Below are 21,107 nucleotides of genomic sequence, written 5' to 3' on the forward strand. Positions count from 1 at the left end.
GGACCTGGGATCATGACCTGAGCCAAACGCAGATGCTTAGCCACCTGAGCCACCCAGGCACCCCTGCCTCTGACCTTTTAAAGAGAATTAAAATAAGGGCAGAGTGCAAAGTAACATGAGAAAATAGTCCTTAGGTAAAGTCAAGGTATGACTAATGGTAAATTAAATAAAAAAAAAAAAAGGACCCAAAGTTGGGCTTGAACTCATGACCTCAAGATCAAGAGCTGTATGCTCCATCAACGGAGCCAGCCAGGTGTCCCACAGTGGTAAAATTTTTATAGGTAATGTAGGTGGCTTTAAAAAGACTACTTTTCCTGGGGCACCTGGCTGGCTTAGCCAGTGGAACACGTGACTCATGATCTCAGGGTTTTGAATTCAAGCTCCATGTTTAAATAATAAAATAAATAAATAAATAAAAAGACTGCTTTTCCTAATTATATCTAAATGTTGCTAGGTGATTTCTTGTTGCTAGATGATATCCTTCTAGGATAAAGTGTTTGGCAGTTAATCTATAAGGATTAAGGTCTTGCTTATATCTGCCTTAAGATCATGATGTCTTAAAAGAGAGACATGAACACTCATATACACAATGTAACAATTTACACTTTCTAAACATTTAATTGGAAGGAATTACCAAATACATGTGGGTTTTAGTCTCACGTCTGTAAAAATTATAAAACAAATACAATTTTTAAAATGGTTTTAAATAATAGGAAAATGCAATGTCTAGCAAAACAACAAGAACAGAATATTCTATTTTATTTCTCAGGAGTATAGTATATATTTGAGTTCCTGCAAAGAGAAAACAATTCACATCTACATCCACACCCACTCACATAAATGTGTGGAAACACACTCACTCCAGAGGTTTATAGCTTATATTCTACTACATTCTTAAGGAAGACTGGTCATATATACAATTAGAAGAGACAGTTTAGGTTAAAATGATTACTTACGGGGTTTTAGGTCCAGACATTAAGAGGTACAAGGGGTTGCTGGAAACTTTAGTCAGTATTATTTTAATAGCAGATGAGTAAATTAATTTTTCTAGGTTCTTGAACTATTATTTATAAACTTCAACACATTTTCAAGATAAATAATTATATGTAGTTATATACAGATAATTTAGCCATGAAAATGGATGTGCATACTTGTCAGTAGCCTGGGCAGTTTTATGAAGTTCTAGTGACTCCTAGGTTTGAAGCCTATAGATGTGGTAGTATAACAACCTTTGCAAATCCTTGTCATTGTAACTCTGTACCTCTGAAGAACTAACTCCCTAGCGAGTGACTTTTTAATCCACTCCCATAAAAACACATGACTGGCAGCAACTGTTAACAACTGAAACCTACACAGAATGGTGAATGCTATGCAATAATTTAAAACACGAAACGAAGTGATTATACGGAGGCCACCAGTTTGTATTGAAGTGTCTGATTTTATGACGTATTTCCAACCAAAAAGAAATCCTAATAAAGAATGGGTCCAATATTCTGGCTTTGGATAATCTAATGATCGGAAATTCTTTTTTATAATCAATACAAGAAATCTACAACCTTTATTTGTACAAAAGATAGTTCATGAGTTCTAGTGATGACATCCATAACACAGACTTTCTAAATCATGAAAATATACAAAAAAGTGCTCTCTTCTTTACTGCGAGGAGATGGAGTCCGAGTTTCTTATCAAACTGGTAATGATAAGATTCTTATCGAGCTGATAATGATCAAGTTCAGGTCCGAGATGCCAACAGAACTGCTGTGGCGTCTTACACAGATGCTTTATTCTTCCTTTGCTCCTTGCACTCTGTCATTAAGGGCTGAAGTCTTTTCATGTCTCTTTGGTCCGGGGAAAACGAACCATTCAAATAAAAGGAATCTCTGACACTACCATGGCAGGCTTAGTGAGATGGGAGCGACATAGACTTTTTAAATACTCGAAACCCTCTTGTTGGCCCAGGATATGGTGGTGGCGGGGAAACATTGTGTTTTCTCGTCAGTGCCACTGCCTGTTCATAAGAAGGTAATCCTGTGTCCTCCATTGCGGGGGGTGACAGAGTCAAGGCAGCCTCCTCAGGTCTTCTGAAAATGATGGAGGGAGTGTGCCTGCCCGTTCTTACGTAGGCGGCTGAAGAACTAAACAGAGAGACAGCATTTAGGTCCAGAAAGGCAGCATTTTTAAGTTAAAATGGCCATTTTAGAAAACCCAACTATTTTGGTAAAAGTTGAACCAATTTATTTGTTTTATTTACTTATTTTTTTAAAGCTTTTATTTACTTGAGAGAGAGAGAGAGTGTGCACCAGCAGGACAGAGAGAGAGGGAGAAGCAGACTCCCAGTAGAGCAGGGAGCTCGACTCAGGGCTCCATCGTAGAACCCTGGGATTGTGACCTGAGCCGAAGGCAGACACTTAACCGACTGAGCCACCCAGGTGCCCCTGAACCCAATTTATTAATATAACAACAGTTTTATTTTACCCATAAACTCTGAAAGAGTCTTGGTATGGGGAAAGACTGAGAGCTTTGGAGTCAGACATGGATATGAAACCGTATCTCATTTCATAGTTATGTGACCAAAGGCAAGTTATCTGTCTCCCTTGAAGTAAAATGGGGACAGTGATAGCTACTTTTACAGAGTTGTTTTGTGTGGATTCAGAAAAATGTTGTACAAAAAGCATCTAAGCAGTGTCTGGAACACTGTAACAAGGACTCAAAACATGCTAATTCCCTTTTCCTCCCACTCCTAAACGAGAACTTTCTCAAAATAATGGTGTGAAACTGAATCCTTTCTTGTTGAAAGGCAGCATTACTTCAAGCCAAGGAGACTGATGTCGCAGAGATAATCACCACAGGGGATGCCTGTCTCTCTCCTTTGCAGTCCCGATGCCTGGTCCATCCCTCCTAAACAGCATTTCTCTCATGTCCCTCTTCTCTGCCGAAGTGTAACCTGCAGCCTACTTTCCACTGAGTCAAGTTTAACTCCCATGCCTCCTTTTTAAAATCTCCCTCATTCTGGTCTCACCTTATTTTTCACAGCTCTTTGCTCTTGCAAGTTTCCCTCCTTACACTCCTCTATATATGCAATGAATTCTCTATCCTGTCTCTGTCCTTTCTTTCTCAGATTATTGTCTTTTCCCCACTCCATTGTTCCAAGGCCAATAATTAAAAAAAAAAAAAATACCGCCTACTTCAAGTCCCACCGTTTTCACAAAACTCTGTCAGCTACATTAGTCAATGAAAATTGAAATGCAATAAGGGGTCTGGTGTTTTGAACCTGTGTTTTCCCTTCTCACTATTGAATTATGAATCATAACTTATACATTAGTAAATCGATCTGTTTAAACTGTAAAGTTGGCTGCCTATGAAGCACTTATGCATAGATTAAGTTCCTAGAACTATGGCTAATTAAGATAATTAAAATTCTTGGTAATCCCCAACTTCTTGTTAATATTTACAGTATTCTTCCTGGCAAGAGACAGGTAAGCAGACTCAAAATACTGTAAACTTCCCAAACTAAGACAGCCCATTCGCACCTTAGAATACCTCTCTCTTGGAGATAATCATGAAGTATGAAACTGGAGGAAAGGAAGAGAGGGTGACTGCAGAGAGAGAAATGAAGATCTGTGTAAATCTAGGAACTGAATAGTCAGCCCTTCAATAGTTGGGGGGTGACTGAAAGTATCCATCAAAAGTTTACTTAGAGGGGTCTACACAATTCCTCCTCTGTCAGAAATCTGAACAGATCCCTGGTAGTCTAGTCACTTGCCACATTCATTAACTTATGATGAAAAGTTCTATTTATTTGCTTATATGGAACAGGAGAGACAAATGTTGTAGTTGAACCAATAAACTCTTCCATGTCAACTTCCAAATGTAAGAGATAGAAACAATACCATAATTACATCGAAGTTGTTAAATAATCTACATGGTGATTTCTTACACACATCTTAAATGATTGATATCAGAAAGTATGCACTAATAACAACTCAAATAAACAAATGTCATAGTATGCCCATTTCCCTCTATAACATATAGGAACAAAGAAATGAAAATATCTTGTTTTCCATTTCTTGGCATGTTTTGACAGAGGAATGAGACAAACTTTTCTGACAATGATCTTATTTTTTACTCTTCTCTTTCTCAAATATTTCCTCACCCTTCCCCCACCTCCAGACTTGCAAAATACAAAAAGAGAACAAAAAACTCTGCTGGAAGAACTTGGGATAATAGGTGAAAAGTATTAGTAAGTGTTAAAAGTTAATCCCAAAATAAGAGAATGTCTTATAAACCTAGTGTTCAACATCCCCAAAATCAAAGATTGCTCTGAGGATCACATTGAGACAATAGATGTAAAAATGATCTGTGATTTGTATAGCATTATGCTGTACCAACATTAAGTATAGCTAATCTTGCTTTTAAAATAAGAGATATTTAGTGGTGACTGGGTGGCTCAGTCAGTTAAGTGTCCTACTCTTGGTTTGGACTCAGGACATAATCTCAGGGTCATGAGATCAACCCCTGCATCAGGCTCTGCACTCAGCATGGAGTCTGGTTAAGATTCTCTCTTTCCCTTTCCCTTTCCCCTCCCCCTAAGATAAATAAATAAAGTCTCAAAACAAAATAAGAGATATTCAGGGTTTTTAAATTTTACAATAACATACACAGAAAACATATGTAATAATGGCACTACTTTGCTCCCTGTACCTTTGAATTCTGCTTCTAACCTACAGCAGGAAAGAAGCTACATTTCAGAGAAAAAAGGCCTATGGTAAGAAGATGTAGTGGTGCAGAAAAGTAGAAAAAGGAAGCAAAGCACAGAGAAGAGAGAAGAAAATACCATGCATGAGGACACTGAATGATGGCTATGCTATCACAGACTTTGAGCCCAGTTATTAAGCATGAGGTTATACATGAACTTTTTGGGCGAGACTTATGAATGGGGAGGAAAAGAAAGATAAAAGGCAAGAAGAGTCTTGGAAGACAAATTTTGCCTGATCTTCATGAGTCTGAGGGTTTCCAGGACTTCCTCCCCCACTTGTAGAGAAAGCCACACTGAATAAAATTTCAAAGGTCCTAGAAAATGGAAAAGCCTTACTCATTTCCTACGTGTTAAATAAGAGAAGTTAATAAAAGTCTCTCAGCTTAAAAGATGGTGGCTGAGGAACAATTAAGCAAGTTCATCTTTACTTTCTCTCATTTCTCAGATTTCTATAGGATTTACAGAGGTCTCTGATGAACTCTTTTGTCCATGCCTACAGGTCATATTAATGCCTCATGGAGCTGTTCAGGAATTTCAGCTTGGGACTAGAATTACAATTATGTTGCCCCTGTCCTCTGTCTTCTTTCTGGCATGTCTTCTTTCTGCACTTTTGCTATTGGTACCCCTTTAGGCTCTGTCCTTTTCCATCTTTCCTTTCATCACACTCAGAGAACTAGCTTCCATTTTTGTTTTTGTTTTTAAAGTAATCTTTATACCCAGTGTGGGGTTTGAACTCACAACTCCAAGATCAAGAGTCACATAATCTACTGATGAGCCAGCCAGGTGCCCCATGGTTTTAGTTTTATCCTCTAATAGATGAATCCTAATTCCACGTCCACTGCCCCAAAGTCTTACCTTACCATAAAGAAAAAAATTTTATAGTGGTAAAGTACATATAACATTTTAACCATTTTTAAGTGTGTGACTCAGTAATATTAATTAAATTCACAATGTTGTGCCACCATCACCACTGTCTCTATAACTCTTTCATCACCTGGTCATAATCACGAGATTTCTCATAATTTGAAAGTATAACTAGGGATATGTAGGCATCAATTTCAAATAGGCTGTTTAGCACCAGGCACTTTTTTTTTGAATAAGGTTATTTTTACACTTACTCATCTACACTTACTGAGAAGATAACAGAGATGATAGAGAATAACTTTTTATTTTAATGAGGATGTTGATGTTCTATTGTCCAAACAATTATGGCTTTTATGAATTTTTTTAAAAAGATTTTATTTATTTGACAGACAGAGATCTCAGGTAGGCAGAGAGGCAGGCAGAGAGAGAGAGTGAGAAGAAGGGAAGCAGGCTCCCTGCTGAACAGAGTGTCCGATGTGGGGCTCGATCCTAGGACCCTGGGATCATGACCTGAGCCAAAGGCAGAGGCTTAACCCACTGAGCCACCCAGGCGCCCCGGTTTTTATGAATTTTTATCAAGCTTTATTAATGGGCTATTATGTTCATGTGGCAACCATTTTATTTTATTCCTTTTTATTTAACTTAAAGTCTCTATAAAAATAGTTGGAATTTAAAAGCTAGTTACACTGTTTCTATTCGGATTGCCACATGGCTAGATCTGCTAACCCTGCTACTTAGAGTAAATGATGGGACTTCTTACCTCTGGAAACAATGTGGGGACACTTATCTATTTCCTGCTTAAGAAGGAAGTATTAAAAAATCAACCTGACACTTGTGAATCCTCTTGTATTTTTTTGAAGGAACTTAGGAATAGCATCATTTTGTTGTATAGGTAAGTGTTAAATTAGGCAACCAAACGACTGTCACAGACCAGAGGGGACTGGAAAGACAATGACAACTAAATGCAGTGTGGTATCTTAACTGGGTCCTGGAGCAGAAGGATGACAGGAATGGCAAAACTGGTGAAGTCTGAATAAGGTTTGGAGTTTATTTATTTATTTTTTTTATTTTTAAGGTCTGGAGGTTTTTATTCCAAGGTCTGGCGTTTAATTAATAATAACGTACCAGTGTTGCCTGGTTTGTTTTACAAATGTACTTCCGGAATGTGAGATGTTCACAATGAGGGAAACTAGGTGAAGGATCAAACGCTCTGTGTGATCTTTACAACTTTCCTGTATACCTAAAATTATTCCAGAGTAAAATGTTTATTTAAAAAATAGGCAGCCATAGGGGCGCCTGGGTGGCTCAGTGGGTGAAAGCCTCTGCCTTTGGCTCAGGTCATGACCCCAGCGTCATGGGATCAAGCACCGCATTAGGCTCTCTGCTCAGCAGGGAGCATGCCTCCCCCTCTCTCTCTGCCTGCCTCTCTGCCTACTTGTGATCTCTGTGTCAAATAAATAAATAAATAAAATCTTCAAAAAAATATAGGCAGCCATTTTTATCCATTTAAAAATAATAATAATATAGAATGTATAATAGTGAATTCAATATTTTTATTTGGTACTTACCTGGGATATTGTTGCCTGTTACACTTGGTGATACAAAGATAGTAACCAAGTAATCCAAAAATAACCAAAAACACTCCAGCAGCAATTAATCCAGTCAGAAGGCCCATGACATCAACTTTCTCTCTGTTAGCATCTTAAGAGAAATCAATAAAATAATGTAGGTATAACAACTGAAAAGCACTGCCTATGATTTCAATAAATTTAACACTGGATCTAAGCATACTATTAAGAATCTATTAATACTGCTTTCTTTAAAAAGTTTTTGTGTTAGTGATAAAAATTTGTAAATGACTCTTCCTAAAAGCCCTAGTTATAGTTTCACTTATTTTATTTTTTAAGATTTTATTTATTTATTTGAGAGAACGAGAGAGAGAGCATGAGTGAGGGGGCTTGTAGGCAGGGGAGAGGAGGGAGAAACAGAGTCTCCTGCTGAGCAAGAAGCCCCATATGGGGCTCAATCCCAGGACCCTGGGATCATGACCTGAGCCAAAGGCGTTTAACCAACTGAGCCACCCAGTTGCCCCCAAGTTTCATTTACTTTAAAGAGGTCATATTAAATGGACAGCATTCAAGACCAAACATATTCTGGGGTCCCTGGTTGGCTGAGTCAGAAGGGCATGCAACTCTTGATCTCAGGGTCATGAGTTTGAGCCCCATGATGGGTGTAGAGATACTAAGAAAATAAATAAACTTAAAAAAAAAAAAGACTCAATATATTCTTTTTCAACTAGGCACATTTTGGTATCAAATACAGGGATCACTATACTAAGCAACACCAGCATAGCAAAGTAATAAAGTCCTCCTCATAGCTGGGGCTCTACCTGAGGGGAATGAAGGAAGATCCGGCAAAAAAAGACCTGACTAAAAAGCAGTTAGAGATGATAATACAGATAAAATAAAGATCTCCCCTCTATAGAACTTATTTAATTCTAACCCTCTTAATTTACCCAGTAGCAGAAGTATTCCATTTACTTGTAATGGTAAAAAAGAAAAAAAAAATTAAGCTTACTACTTGCAACTAATGGAGTCCTACTTTTATTCTGTGCAAGTCTTGACTTAGCTGAGTTGTTTAAAACACCTTTAAGCCTATTATCTCATTTCCCTAGTATCTCACCAAACTTGATTTTCAGTGTGTAAAGATGAATGTGGCTTCCTCCGTCTTAGATAGCCCAATGTATAATTGAGAAATCATTCCTGGATTTACAAGGCATGTGTGTTGAGCAATAGCCAAACTCAAACAATGAACCTAAAATGTATTTAATAGAGAAAGGGTGGGAAGAACATTAAATTTCATCAATTCTTGCCTTACCTGATTTTGTGGTTGGTCCTTTGACGGAGTATTCTTTCCAGAATGCCTTCTAAGAGAAAGGTAAATTTTCCAAGTTTATTTCATTGTTCTATTATCATTTCATGGGATCCCAATGACCTGGACTGGGGTGGTAAATTCTTGGCATGTGCCACAGATAGGATACTAGTTTATTCAAGCTGGAGGGCATTACTCACTCTAATTAAAGCATTGCCACCCACCGCTGTTTCTCCTGACTCTGGAATTGGTCAGGGGATGACTGCCCATGCTAGCTCTCTACTACTGTCCCCTGCCGCTCTCCCTTCACCTGCTCAGAGTCCCTGTTCAGAGTCCCTGCTGGCATCCCCCAAACCTATCACATTAGTCGGTGACAGCACCAAAGGTGGGGGCTGAAGGAGGGGACCTATTACCAAGTTTGAAAAGGAATCTGAATTTCTCTGTGCTCAGTGTGCCCTGGGTTTGCTAGGAGATTTTATTGAAAGGGATAGATTTGGGGAAAGACATCCCTGAGGTTCTTTTAGTGTCATCTGAGAGAATGAGGCAGATTGTAAGGAACCATAATAAAAATCATAAAATGAGTTAAAAAAAAAAAGAATAAAATTTCAACCAGCACAACCACACAGTATGGACTTAGTTTTCCCTCTCCAGCAGATGTGGCAGATATTAGCAGAGATTGAGGGCCTGGGTACAATATTGGGAGAAAAAAGAACTAAGTTCCATTAATGTCTGCAGTTGAAGAATACCTAGGGTTCCTTGTTCTTATTGACCAAAGAATACAGTGGAATTCTTGAGGAAGGGGAAAAGGAGCTGTGCTAATTTAATTTATAAAAGTAAAGAATTTGAGTCACTTAACATTCTTTAAGAATATGCCAGATTATAACAGGAACCATGCTGTTTGTTTGTTTTGTACCATTCCAAGATTAATGGACAGATTAATTACATTTCAAAGGAGAACTTCTAAAAGCTTCTCCCTTAAATTATACAGCTAGACCAAACAATAAACTCCTGATTGCAGAGACTATATATTTTATATCCTCAGTCTCTGGCAGAGCACTTGGCACATAGTAAATTGTTAATAAATACAGTAATCAGAAAAGATAAGGTCACTGGTAGGAAAAATTGCTCTGAGTCTAGAAAGATTGAAGCCTGAGTCATAGAACTAAATCAAATAATATCCTAAAATGTAATTCAGTCTACTTCATGATTGTTTTTAAATATAATAAACATCTACACACACAAAATCACAACACAACTGATAATTTGCTGATTGCTGTAAGTTCAATTTAATTAAGTATAAAGCCAAGTCTAAATAGGTTAATTAGCATTTTAAGGAAGTAGAAAGGGATAACAGGTATAAAATCTCAATTTTATTTAAAGCATAAAATCTCTGTGAAAGTGCCATTTTCTTAAGTATGATTTAATAAATTTCCAGCCAATTAACATTGTCAGCCAAATTACCGTTTTATCTTCATCCACAAAAATTTCTCTGGCTTCTTCATAATTACAAAGTTCTTCTATGCATTCTCTTTCTAGGTCACCGGGCGTGAAGAGCTCCAAATCAAATCTATTATACAGCAGGCGTCTATGTATGAAAAGATTTGCTTCTTCTTTTGCTGTGAAGACTAATAAAGAAATAGAAAGATTTCAAAGTTGATATAAATAGGGCAGAACATTCCTGTTTCAATTGTGGAAAAACTGAATAATTCTCATGATGTAAAATTATACCAAACTTTTCTGGTATGGTTTTAAATTCTTTTTTTTTTAAAGATTTTATTTATATTTATTTATTTACTTGAGAGAAAGAGAGAGACAGAGCACAAGTTGGGGGAGCACAAGCAGAGGGAGAAGCTGTCTCCTGGCTGAGCAGGGAGCAGGCTACGGGGCTCAGTCCCAGGACCCCTGAGATCATGGCTTGAGCCGAAGGCAGCTGCTTAATGGACTGAGCCACCCAGGTGTCCCTGTATGACTTTAAATTCAGACAAAAAGAAATGGCAGCAGTAAAAATAATGTCTGTTAAATACGAAATACAAATATTAGCTTAAGCCCAGAAAACACTTGAGTTGGTTATGTCCAAAATTATTTGCATAAATGAAAATTATTTAAATATCACTCTTCCCTCTAGACAATTACATTTTCAGGAAATGACAGGTCAGACTCTTCTACTTCTAAAGGGTTGACTCTCTATTATTTTGACTGAGAAAAAGATGGACAGAGTATTGTACTAAAAACTTACAAAATTTTAAATTTCTAAGTTAATAAAATTATAAGGCAATTATAAGGTTAATTAGCAGACATTCAGACATTCCTAAACAAGTAACTGGCTCTCTCTCCCCATCCCCCAAAGATGGGTCTACAATGTTTTTCATAAGACTCCCTCTACCTTTTCTGGGAAGGTAAATGGTAAACATGACAGCATTAAGCACAGGGTAACACAAAACCAAAATATCCCGCCATGGCAGCATTTTCAAAACCCACAAACTTTAAACTCATTCTGGTATTGCACAAAGAACGCTTAAGAAATCTTGCTCCAGATCACATTACCAAGACTGGAATTCAGAAACTCACTGAAAACTGCATCAAATGCTTAAAAGAACTTGGTGTTTCGCACTGCTAACCATTACTATGGAAGAAGAATAAATTAAAGTGGGCAACTGAGAGACAGCTCAGGACTGATGACAGAGCAGGGGCTGAAAGACTAATTCTGATTTATGAATGGCCTCTGCTTCACCATTTATTCTTAGCCCCGCGAGAACAGTCACACCTTGTCCAAGATATTTTTTTTCCCACTAGTCAATCATTTTTCCAAACAGGTCTGAATCTTATAGAGCTGTTTTGTTCAACACAGTAGCTACTAGGCACATATGGTTATTGAGCACTTGAACTCTGGCTAGTATGAATTGAGACATATGTCTCTAGTATGAATTCATACATATACTATGTATGAATTATACACATGTAAGATACACACTGGATTTGGAAGACTTAATTAAAAAGTAAAATATCACAATGTTTCATATTGCTTATATTTGGAAAGGGTATTTTGGATATAATGTGTTAGATCAAATATATATATATGTATATATACATATATGTAATATTACCAATTCTTTTTACCTTTTTTTAAAGGATTTCTTTATTTATTTTTCGAGAGAGGGAGAAAGAGAGAGCGTGCACACAGGGTGGAGAGCAGAGGGAGATGGAGAGATAGTCTCAAGCAGACTCTGTTGAGCGCAAGCCTGGTGTGGGGCTTGATCCCATGACCCTGAGATCAGGACCTGAGCTGAAACCAAGAGTCGGATGCTCAACGAACTGCACCCCCCAGGGATCCCTCTTTTTACATTTTTAATGTGGCTATTAGAAAATTTTAAACTCGTTGTGGGGTTTACATTATATTTCTATTGGCCTGCACTATTCCAGCATATACATTTCTGAGTTATAAATAACATATACGGGCTATTTGAGCCAAAGGCGAAGCTAGAATGCAGTCATTAGTGATAGCCGTTTTAAGAACAGTGTGATTAACCAGTGCGGTAAACTCTTTCTATTCTTTCTTCTCCCTTGTCTTCTTATAGATTTGATGCTACCACCAAATGGAGACAAAATGAAGAATTTTCCAAGTCACCATCACCTCTCCTTGGGAGTCTCATCAGGGCCCTCTAAGGGGTTGCCTTACTCCCTTCCAGTCTGTTTCTAACATTGTGCTGTAGCTACCTGGCTTCCAATGCACCTGGTTCTCTCCTGCCTTTGTACTGGCTGTTTCCCCTGAACAGAACTTTCTTCTTCCACCTCCTTTTGGATTTTGTTCAATATTACCTTGAAACCTCATCCCCACCCACCCACCCACCTCTGGCGCTCTGTGTCCCTATTACACTCAGCTTCTCTCCACAGCACGCACCAGCCTCTGGTGTGTTCTACGTGTGTTACCACTCACTTGTTACCACTGTTCCCCTCACTAGAAGAAAAATTCCACTAAAGTACACACGCACGTGGTACCTGACACATATGAGGTACTCAAAAAATGATTTACTAAATGAATGAATGAACTCAGCTTTTCTACACTGGGAAGAAATTCTCAGACCTAAATTCTACCAGTGAAAGCAATTCATGGATATAGTCTGGGACTATTCAGCTTGTGGTAGGCTTAAAATACTAAACCAGTGATGGAAGTAACTCATGGCCTGCCTAAGTTAGCTGTACTTACTACATGGAATCTAATTTCAGAATGGAGAATTAGAAAGCTGCTTCTGTAAAGCTCTATCTCAGATATGGCCAGAACTTTACATTTTATTGGCTAAGAAAGTAGTGCCAAATTTCTCATGATCGGTCTTCCCTTCAAGTAGGTTATCTGAGTTATAAAAATATTCTGTGCCCTTCAGATGGGACTCAATAGAACTATTTTCAACTAGAAAGTAAGAAGGAGAGAATCATAAACATTTTTATTGTTCCTGAAAGGATACTTACGCCCGTTAAAGTCTTCACCCCTGAATTAAATGTGCCCTCCAGGGGCTGCTGTGTGTCACTTCCCTGAGTGTGAAAGTTCTGATTCAGTCAGGGATTAACTTTAGACCTTCAGTGCTTTATTAAATTTTTCCCTGTCTCTCTTTTGATCTTAGGAGGACTGTTGTCCTTTCTTTGTTACTGGGATCCCAAGTAACTCTGAATTTGTTTGTTTTCCAAAGAAGCAGACCTCCTCGTCCTGGGAGCATCCAGAACTTCCAGCGAGAAGTCCTATTTTCCCTTTGGCCTCTGCTGGAGGATACAGAGTCCTCAGTCCTTTTGATTTGCCTCCTCAGGTTCTCTTCCCATTTCTATTTCTGCCATTTTAGGCCAACCTAAGATGCTGTCTGGGCATTCCACGCTTTCAAGCCCACCAACCCAGATATTCCATTCTCTTCATCTCTCCTAACCCTCCATGTTTTCTAAATAAATTCCTTTTGAGTCATTTGAACTCCACCCTTGGGCTTTATCAGAGTTCAGCTGGAGGTCCCTTATTTTCCTGGTTACTTTCCATATCACCACTTACTATCGGCTTCTGTGCCATACAATTTTCTGGAGACAGAGTGACTGCTACTTACTCTCTGCTCTTGAGCTCTCTGTTCCAACCTCTGTCACAGAGCTTATGAAGATGATCACTTTACCTCTCGCCCCCTTATCAGATGAAGAGGTTCTCCAGGGCAGGGATTATAGTCTTTCGTTGCTCTATCTCCAGTACTTAGATTAGGGCCTGGGGCTTAGTATGTGTTAATAAAGTGATTACTAACTGAACAAATCAGCTTTTAAAATAGATAGGATTCCTCATTTACATTTCTCATAGATATTTCCAGCCATCTGCTCTCAAATATGATCTCTGAATTCCTTCCATAGTTTGTGATATCCTGGAGAATGTCTTTTATGTCTGCATTATATGAATCAATGAATATACTCACCAGCATACTGGAGATCAGGATCTGTTCCCACTGAGTATGGACCTTCAGTCTTATATATGAATGGACTTACATATGTGGTGGAACTTGGGAGGTAACAAGAAGGATCTCCTTCCAAAATCTCTCCCTGTTTCATGAGCTAGCTTATCCAATTACCTAGAATTCTGCCATCAGGGTTTGGTTCCTTTGGGTTAAGATGTCCTATCTTAAAACACACAGATATGTACACACACACCCCCTCCTAGAAGGTTTAATACACCAAGCTGTATTAATCATTAATGAGTTATCCAGGAGTTTTAGTGTAACAGATCCTCCCCAAATGGAAATGAGCTGAGAGCAGATCTGATGGAAAGAATTAAGGGACAGGAATGTGTGGGGTTAGGGAAGCACAATGACCAAGCAAGGGAAGGATGCTGAAGCCAAAGCCATTTTTTTTTTTCCCCCTTTTTTGGTTCTGGTTTCTAGGTTAGACTTTTAACATGTGGACAGGAACCAGTCTGTTTATGACCTGAAAACCACAAGGTATGAAATTCTAGGTTAGCAAGACCCGAACCCAATCTTCCCAAGCATCTGACTTTACCCCGATAACCAGACAAGTTGATGTCAAAAAGGACATCAGATCATTCCACTCCTCACCCCCATCATTTTACAGAGGAAGAAATTCAAGCACGAAGGGGTTAAGTAACTTGCCCCGGGGTCTCCTAACAGGTCCAGACTAGATCCTGGATTCCCTGTCCATCTTTCCAGGAAACACAAGTAATTATGCTCCTTATAATTACCACACAGCCTCATCTAGAAAAACGGCACTCACTGCTTTTCAGAAGTTTCCATTCAGCGAACCACAAACCAGGTCTTAAATATATATTTATCAAAAGTAACTCATAGAAATAAATTTGTATAAATTGTACCTAACATAACCACAACATTGCCACACAGACCACAAATTAAACTAGAGGAGATTTTAAGGCTTCTGTGATTGATGTGGGCATGTCATTTCAAAGACTACACTTTCTCCTTTGAGATCTCTAATACCTGGCTCGACACTCCAGGGGGTTGCTCGGAGACGCGAGCCACGCTTACCTTCTTCTCCAGCATGTCCGGACTCCTTCGGACTCCTTGTGCAATGAGGAAACGTGAGGGTAACTACGGGCAGTTGGCTGAGTAGAACCAGAAGTGTAAACATAGTCTGGTAACTGTCAAACAAACTGAAACAAACAAAATAAATAAAATAACAAGAAAAAGTCAAAAAAAGTGCCTGGCTCAGCACTCTTGAGTTCCTGGGGGGTTGAGTCACCGACTTGCGCTCCAAACATCCGCGCGACTGCGCCCGGCCCGCGGGTTTCGGTCGCCCGGCCCGACCCGCGCCCGGAAAGCCCGAGAGTGCCTAAGGGACAAATGCCGCGCCCCGGGACTCTGCTGACGGCTGAGCGGGCACCTGTGGCCGCGGGCGGCCCTCTGCCTTCCGTTCCAATCGGGCTGGGTGCGCCGAGGTGGCCCCTCCGAGAGACCCATTCCCCGCCCGAGCCAAGCGGCCGGGCCCCGCACCTGCGGCTCTGGGCGCATGTTCCAGCAGCTCCCGGGCCGGAGCCCCGTCCTTGGCTAGACCCTGCGGCCGCCAGAACCTCCGTCTCGGCGGCCCCCAAATCTCAGGGACAGTCCCGGCCGAGGCCGGGGTGGCTCCCGCGTTGGGACGGAGGAGGCGCCTGGGGTCCGCGGAGGGGCGCGGGGTCCGCGGAGGGGCGCCGGGCCCACGCGAGGACGCGGCAGTAAGTTCCTGCGGGGCTCCGGGGAGGCGGCGGCCCACAGCGGTCGGAGAGGGCGGAGGCGGCTACCTGGGGAGCACCTGGCCGCGCTCCTCCCCGCGGGGGCCGGCCTACCTGCGGCGGGCGGGCGGTCGGCAGGTGCTTCCAGAGCCGCCGCGGCTTCTGCCCTGAGCCTCGAGCGAGTCCGGCCGCCTGCAGCCAATTGTGGCCCCGCCCTGGTGCGCGGGTGGCGGGTTTCGGACTGGTCTCCCGGCCCGGCGCCGCTGGAGAATTCAGGGGCATTTTCAGTTCTCTGTGCTAAGCAGAGCGCCCCCCGCCCGTCCCGCGGGCTTTTCGCTTTGGGTTTTTCACTGGGCTGGGGGTGGAGGGTCTGTCTTGTGGTTACCTCAGGTCCGCGGTTCTCAAAGGGTGGTTCGGGAATGGGAACAAAATATTCATCAGAGAAAATACACTTTATTAGTAAGAAGAAATGGGAATGAAATGGGAAGTGACTTTAAAATTAATCGATTACATTGGTTCTAAAACTGTGGACCCCAGGCCTTGGGATGTCTCCAAGATCCTGTGAAGAGGTCTCCTAGGTCAAAACTAGTTCCATGACGGTAATAAGACATGATTTGCCTTTTTCGCTTTCAGTGTGTCATGACTGTACAGTGGAAATTTCCAGAGGCCATTTGACGTGAATGATGTCATCACTCTACTAATAGAATGGGTATTCTGTGTTTTCTAGTAGGTTCTATGATTGTAGGCTTAAGTATCAATATGTACATTTTTATAGAGATTAATAAAATTTTTATGTTCTCAGTAATTCTGTAATTAGCTCTTTGGTCACACCTGTCAGGATAGTGATAACCTCACTATTTTCAAATAAATAGTTATCTTGACATCTTGAACTTTTCTTCGAGTTTATGTGGAAACATAATAAAAAAGTACACCGTATGTCTTGATTTGAGATAATATTTTGAAAATATCTCAGTATCAATATGTGACGTGATAAATACCATTAGGTAGAATTCAAATAAGTAAAGGATCTTGAGGCCCCTTGATAGCCCTTAAGAGTGTAAGGAGGTCCCAAGGTAAGAGTTTGGGAATTGCTGCCTCAAGTAATAAAGGCAGCAGGTGGACAGAGGACTTGTGCCAGGTAACATTTACATTCTTCCTTGTCCAAATGACATGTTAACATTCTTTGAAACATTCTTTGAGATTTCATGCTTTGACCAAAGTGGCTTGGAACTTACAGGAAATTAGAGGGAACATTTTTCCCCCTTTCTAGTTTTTTTTTTTTTTTAAAGCTATTATTTATTTATTTGACAGAGACACAGCGAGAGAGGGAACACAAACAGGGGGAGTGAGAGAGGAAGAAGCAGGCTTCACACTGAGCAAGGAGCCCCATGGGGGGCTCGAACCCAGGACCCTGGGATCATGACCTGAGCGGAAGGCTTAACAACTGAGCCACCGAGGTGCCCCCCCTTCTAGTTTTTAAATCAGTTTCCACCCAATTCTTTTTTCTCCCTACAAGGACTATTGCCTATTTTATCCTAATTATTCAGAATTGAGTTAATTCTTCCTAAGTTTTCTGCAGAAATTTTGTCTTCATTGATTCCTTCAAGATAGTGCTCTTTCTTTTCCCTTCTCCCAATCTCTTCATCCTTGGTTTCCATGTGTCCACCTTGTCTCTAACTTGTTTTCTTTCCCCCCCTTTTTTAATTTGAGGGCTTATTTATTTATTATTTATTTGAGATAGAGAGTGCACAAGACAGGGGACAGAGGGAGAGGGAGAAGCAGTCTCCCCATTGAGCAGGGAGCCCAAATAGGGGCTTAATCCCAGGACCCTTGGATCATGACCTGAATCAAAGGCAGACACTTAACCAACTGAGCCACCCAGGTGCCCTTCTAACTTGTTTCTATGATAGATCCTTCTTCTCCTCTTCAATCCTTTTGTTGTTTTTAAGCAATGGGATCAGAAGAAGAGACCAGAAATGATTTCTTGTGTTTGACATCCTAGAACAGGAAACAGCTTGATCAGAGCACTCATTCTCCTGCTTATTTTCATTCATTTAGCCAAACTACATCACTAAGCCCTATGGATACAAAGATAAACACCATGGTCTCTGTTTTGGAGGAGAATTTAATCTAAATCTATACCTAAGAATGTGGGCCTATAAAGTTCTCATAAGGGCAAGAATTGATTTATTCATCTTTACAGCCTCCATGGTACCCAGCAGAGCACCTTTTATGTTGTTCATGCTCAATGTTTTTTTTTCTTCTTTTAGATGGAAGCAATTAATTTTCATGTAGGAAAAGTGCTTCGCACTATATTGAGAGAGGCAAATGGTCAGATGTTTCATACTGTGGAATAAGCAGATGTGAACTTTGGTGACATTCCTTGGTAGAATGCATCCACCCACATATCTGGATATTTGGACCAAAACAAATGAGGCTTTGTGCTCTCATCAAATATCAGAGTTTATAGTCTGAGAGGGGAGTCAGATACAGAAATGAAAGTGTTTCTCAGTGGTGAATTACATCCCTGCATGTTTCCCTGTAATATTGGGTCCTAAACAATATTATAGTACTTGGCAGTATGCATACAAACTTCAGCCATTATAGAATTACAAGATATTTTGAGATTAGATAACAAAGAAAGAAAAGAGAATACTAGTAGCAACATTGTCCACAACTGACAATTTCTTCTGTTATTTACTTGCTGTGTTCATTTTCTTATTTTGTACCATTTGCTTTTTAAAGTCACCATATTCCTATGCTTTTGTTCCAAAGAATTTTAAATGCTTTTGTTCTGGCCATCTGTGGAATTGGGCCAGGTATTATCATTCTCATTTTGCAAAGAGGGATACTGAAGCACGAAGAAGTAAAGGGTCTTGAACAGTCATTGGCCAAATAGTAGCCTGGCTCTTGACTCTTCCCAGTGCCTTTTTTGAGGTATTAACAAGCAATGATTTTGATTTCAAAAGAAATGAGGAGAAAAAAAGAGCAATGAGATGAATGGACTCTGATTTATTTATTTATTTATTTATTTATTTATATTATGTTCAGTAAGCCACTCTATAGTACATAATTGGTGCAGTGTTCAATGATTCATTAGTTAAGTATAACACCCAGTGGACTTGGATTAATGTGATAATGCATCTCTGAATTTAAGCATATACCCACCCATTTACCTGTGTGAACTCAAGAATGAAATGGAAACTCACTTTACTGTGTGGGCATGAGCATTGACTCAAGGACTGTGACAGGAAATGTGAAGGTCGCGGCCATGAAGCTTTGCAATGTAAGGTTACCTCCACATCCTTAAAAACACACTGATGACTGTGCCATTAGCCTACTCGGAGCAGGAGCTGCAACTTTACTGAACTTGATGTTTCTGTGACATTTTAGTCTTGACATTTCAACAGCAGTTGTTTGCTGTTTTAATCCGTTCCAGTAGGTGGAAAATGAAAGACTCCTCCTGTTCAAAGTTGATTATATGTCCAAGTGCAGGTATGTTCAGATTCGACAAATAGGCTAAAGATTTAATTTTAAACATTGGCTTAAAACCCTCTAAAAGGTGCTCGCTTCAGCAGCACATATACTAAAAAAAACCCTCTAAAAGAACTTTTGACTACGGCTCATATTTAACTCTATCATTTAAGAACAATGACTAATAGCAAAACCAAATAAAAATGAAGAGCAATGTGAAAGGTTATCCAATTTCATGGTCACCTGGCTCTGCGTCATGTTGTGGGTAGTAATAAGAGCTATATGTCATGCTTTAAAGAACTAGTAATCCTTACAGTCCCAACAGGGCACATCCAAACTTGAATCGGCATGCTTCCAAGCTGCCTTCAGGGGCCTGTGACAGGGACCTGGGTCACAGTTGGTCACAAAACTCTCACTCTTCGTTCAGACTTCAGCATTTTTACAATTATAGTTCTTTCCTTCATCGGACTCAGTTCATCATCCTAATCTTGCTTTCTGACAGATTGACAATTTTTTTTTTCTGTGTCCTTTTTTGTAAACCCCTGTTCAGATAATCATGATGTTCTCACTAAACACAAATTATTTCACACACAAGATTATGTGACATTGGTGGCAGCATCACACTTTCCATGCACATATGTGCAAAGGGAGTTCAAACAAATCATGCATTTTTAGCTATACAGTTGATGATGTTTAAGTATCTTTCATTTATTCTGTCCCAAAGAAGATAGTAACTCAGTGTTGATGTTGCTGGTACAGATGAAAGACACGCATCGTATGGAGGAGCTCTTAGGAAATCTAGAAACCAGGATCCCGTTTATCCTTCTTTGGTGAAGGATTCTCCTTTTTTATTTTATGTACCACCCCGGCTTGAAGCTTTCAAATGAAATTTCTCAATAACCGAGTTTTGACATACAAAATGTGGATTTTAAAGTACTATTTCATTTACTGAAGTACACTAATGGCTTTCATAAAGCTCATGGCTTTCCTTTATCCACCCTGACCACTGCCACTCTGACAGGTCCTTTAGAGCCAGGAACAAAATTCACTGATCTCTGTAGCTCACCTGACACAAAGCAGGCTTTCTTGACTGCTAAGTGAATGAAAGAATGAGTAAGTTCATTCTTCTCTCGCTTGATCACTCTGGACAAATCACTTCTCTGAAACTCTCTCTGCCTCTTCTGAGACATTGAAGGTTTGGGCTGAGTGAACTCTTAAGATTTCTTCCTATGCTGAAGTCCTATGGTTCTTTGAACATCTTTAACAATAGAAGGGTAAGGGGGGCTTTAGGCAATTTTTAAAAAAGATTTTATTTTTAAGTAATCTCTATACCCAACATGGGGCTCAAATCCATAATCCTGAGACCAAGAGTGGCATGCTCCCCTGACTGAGTCAGCTATGCGCCTTTATTTAAATAATTTTCTAATGATTCTTTCCCATTCTAAATAGTCATGCATGACTTGCTTTTATATAATCTATGATACTTAAAAGGAAAGTAATCATGTTAAACTATAAATTTTAGAATTTGGCTGTATACCCAAATTATGTCTTTTATAATTTGTTCACCCATAATTTTACAAAATGGGAAATTAATATGATTTTCTATGTGGCAAAAGAGATACTACCTCATTTTAGATTTACTTTTATTGGCCTCTCAGCTCTGATAACTTGATTTATACTTTTCATTTTTGTGTTATCAGGTGACATTGCTGCTGAGTCTTTTTTCTATTATGAGAACTCCTGTTTTATTTCTTTCCAACTTTACTATCTTTTTCTCCGATTTGTACTGAATTTGTATATGGTTTTATATTTCTACTATGATTTCCACTCTTATAGCTCTCTTACCACCTCAATATTTTTTTCATTTTTTCCTCCTCAGAATTTAGGATTTAAAAAACATGGGACACTTTGGTCTATCTTTCCTTCCCCCCCCTTTTTTTTTAAGATTTTATT

The 21,107-nt window shown here is 39.7% G+C and overlaps 1 protein-coding gene across 2 annotated transcripts; it reads right to left on the reverse strand.

Annotated features, from left to right (window-relative positions):
• Positions 1-601: 601 nt before the first annotated feature.
• PRRG4 (proline rich and Gla domain 4) lies at positions 602-15,848 on the reverse strand. Of its 2 annotated transcripts, none has more exons than XM_080816779.1 (6): positions 15,463-15,848; positions 14,998-15,122; positions 9,953-10,116; positions 8,498-8,546; positions 7,189-7,321; positions 602-2,135 (listed from the first exon to the last, which is right to left on the reverse strand). In XM_080816779.1, the coding sequence occupies exons 2-6, from the start codon at positions 15,098-15,100 to the stop codon at positions 1,901-1,903; spliced, it is 684 nt and encodes a 227-aa protein (XP_080672905.1). In that variant the 5' UTR covers positions 15,101-15,122; positions 15,463-15,848; the 3' UTR covers positions 602-1,900. The 2 variants fall into 2 exon arrangements, with proteins under 2 accessions (XP_080672905.1, XP_080672906.1); XM_080816780.1 differs by having other exon boundaries at positions 15,795-15,841.
• Between the last annotated feature and the right edge of the window lie 5,259 nt (positions 15,849-21,107).

Source organism: Martes martes (genome assembly GCF_963455335.1).
Source record: "Martes martes genome assembly, chromosome: 10".
NCBI lineage: Eukaryota > Metazoa > Chordata > Mammalia > Carnivora > Mustelidae > Martes > Martes martes.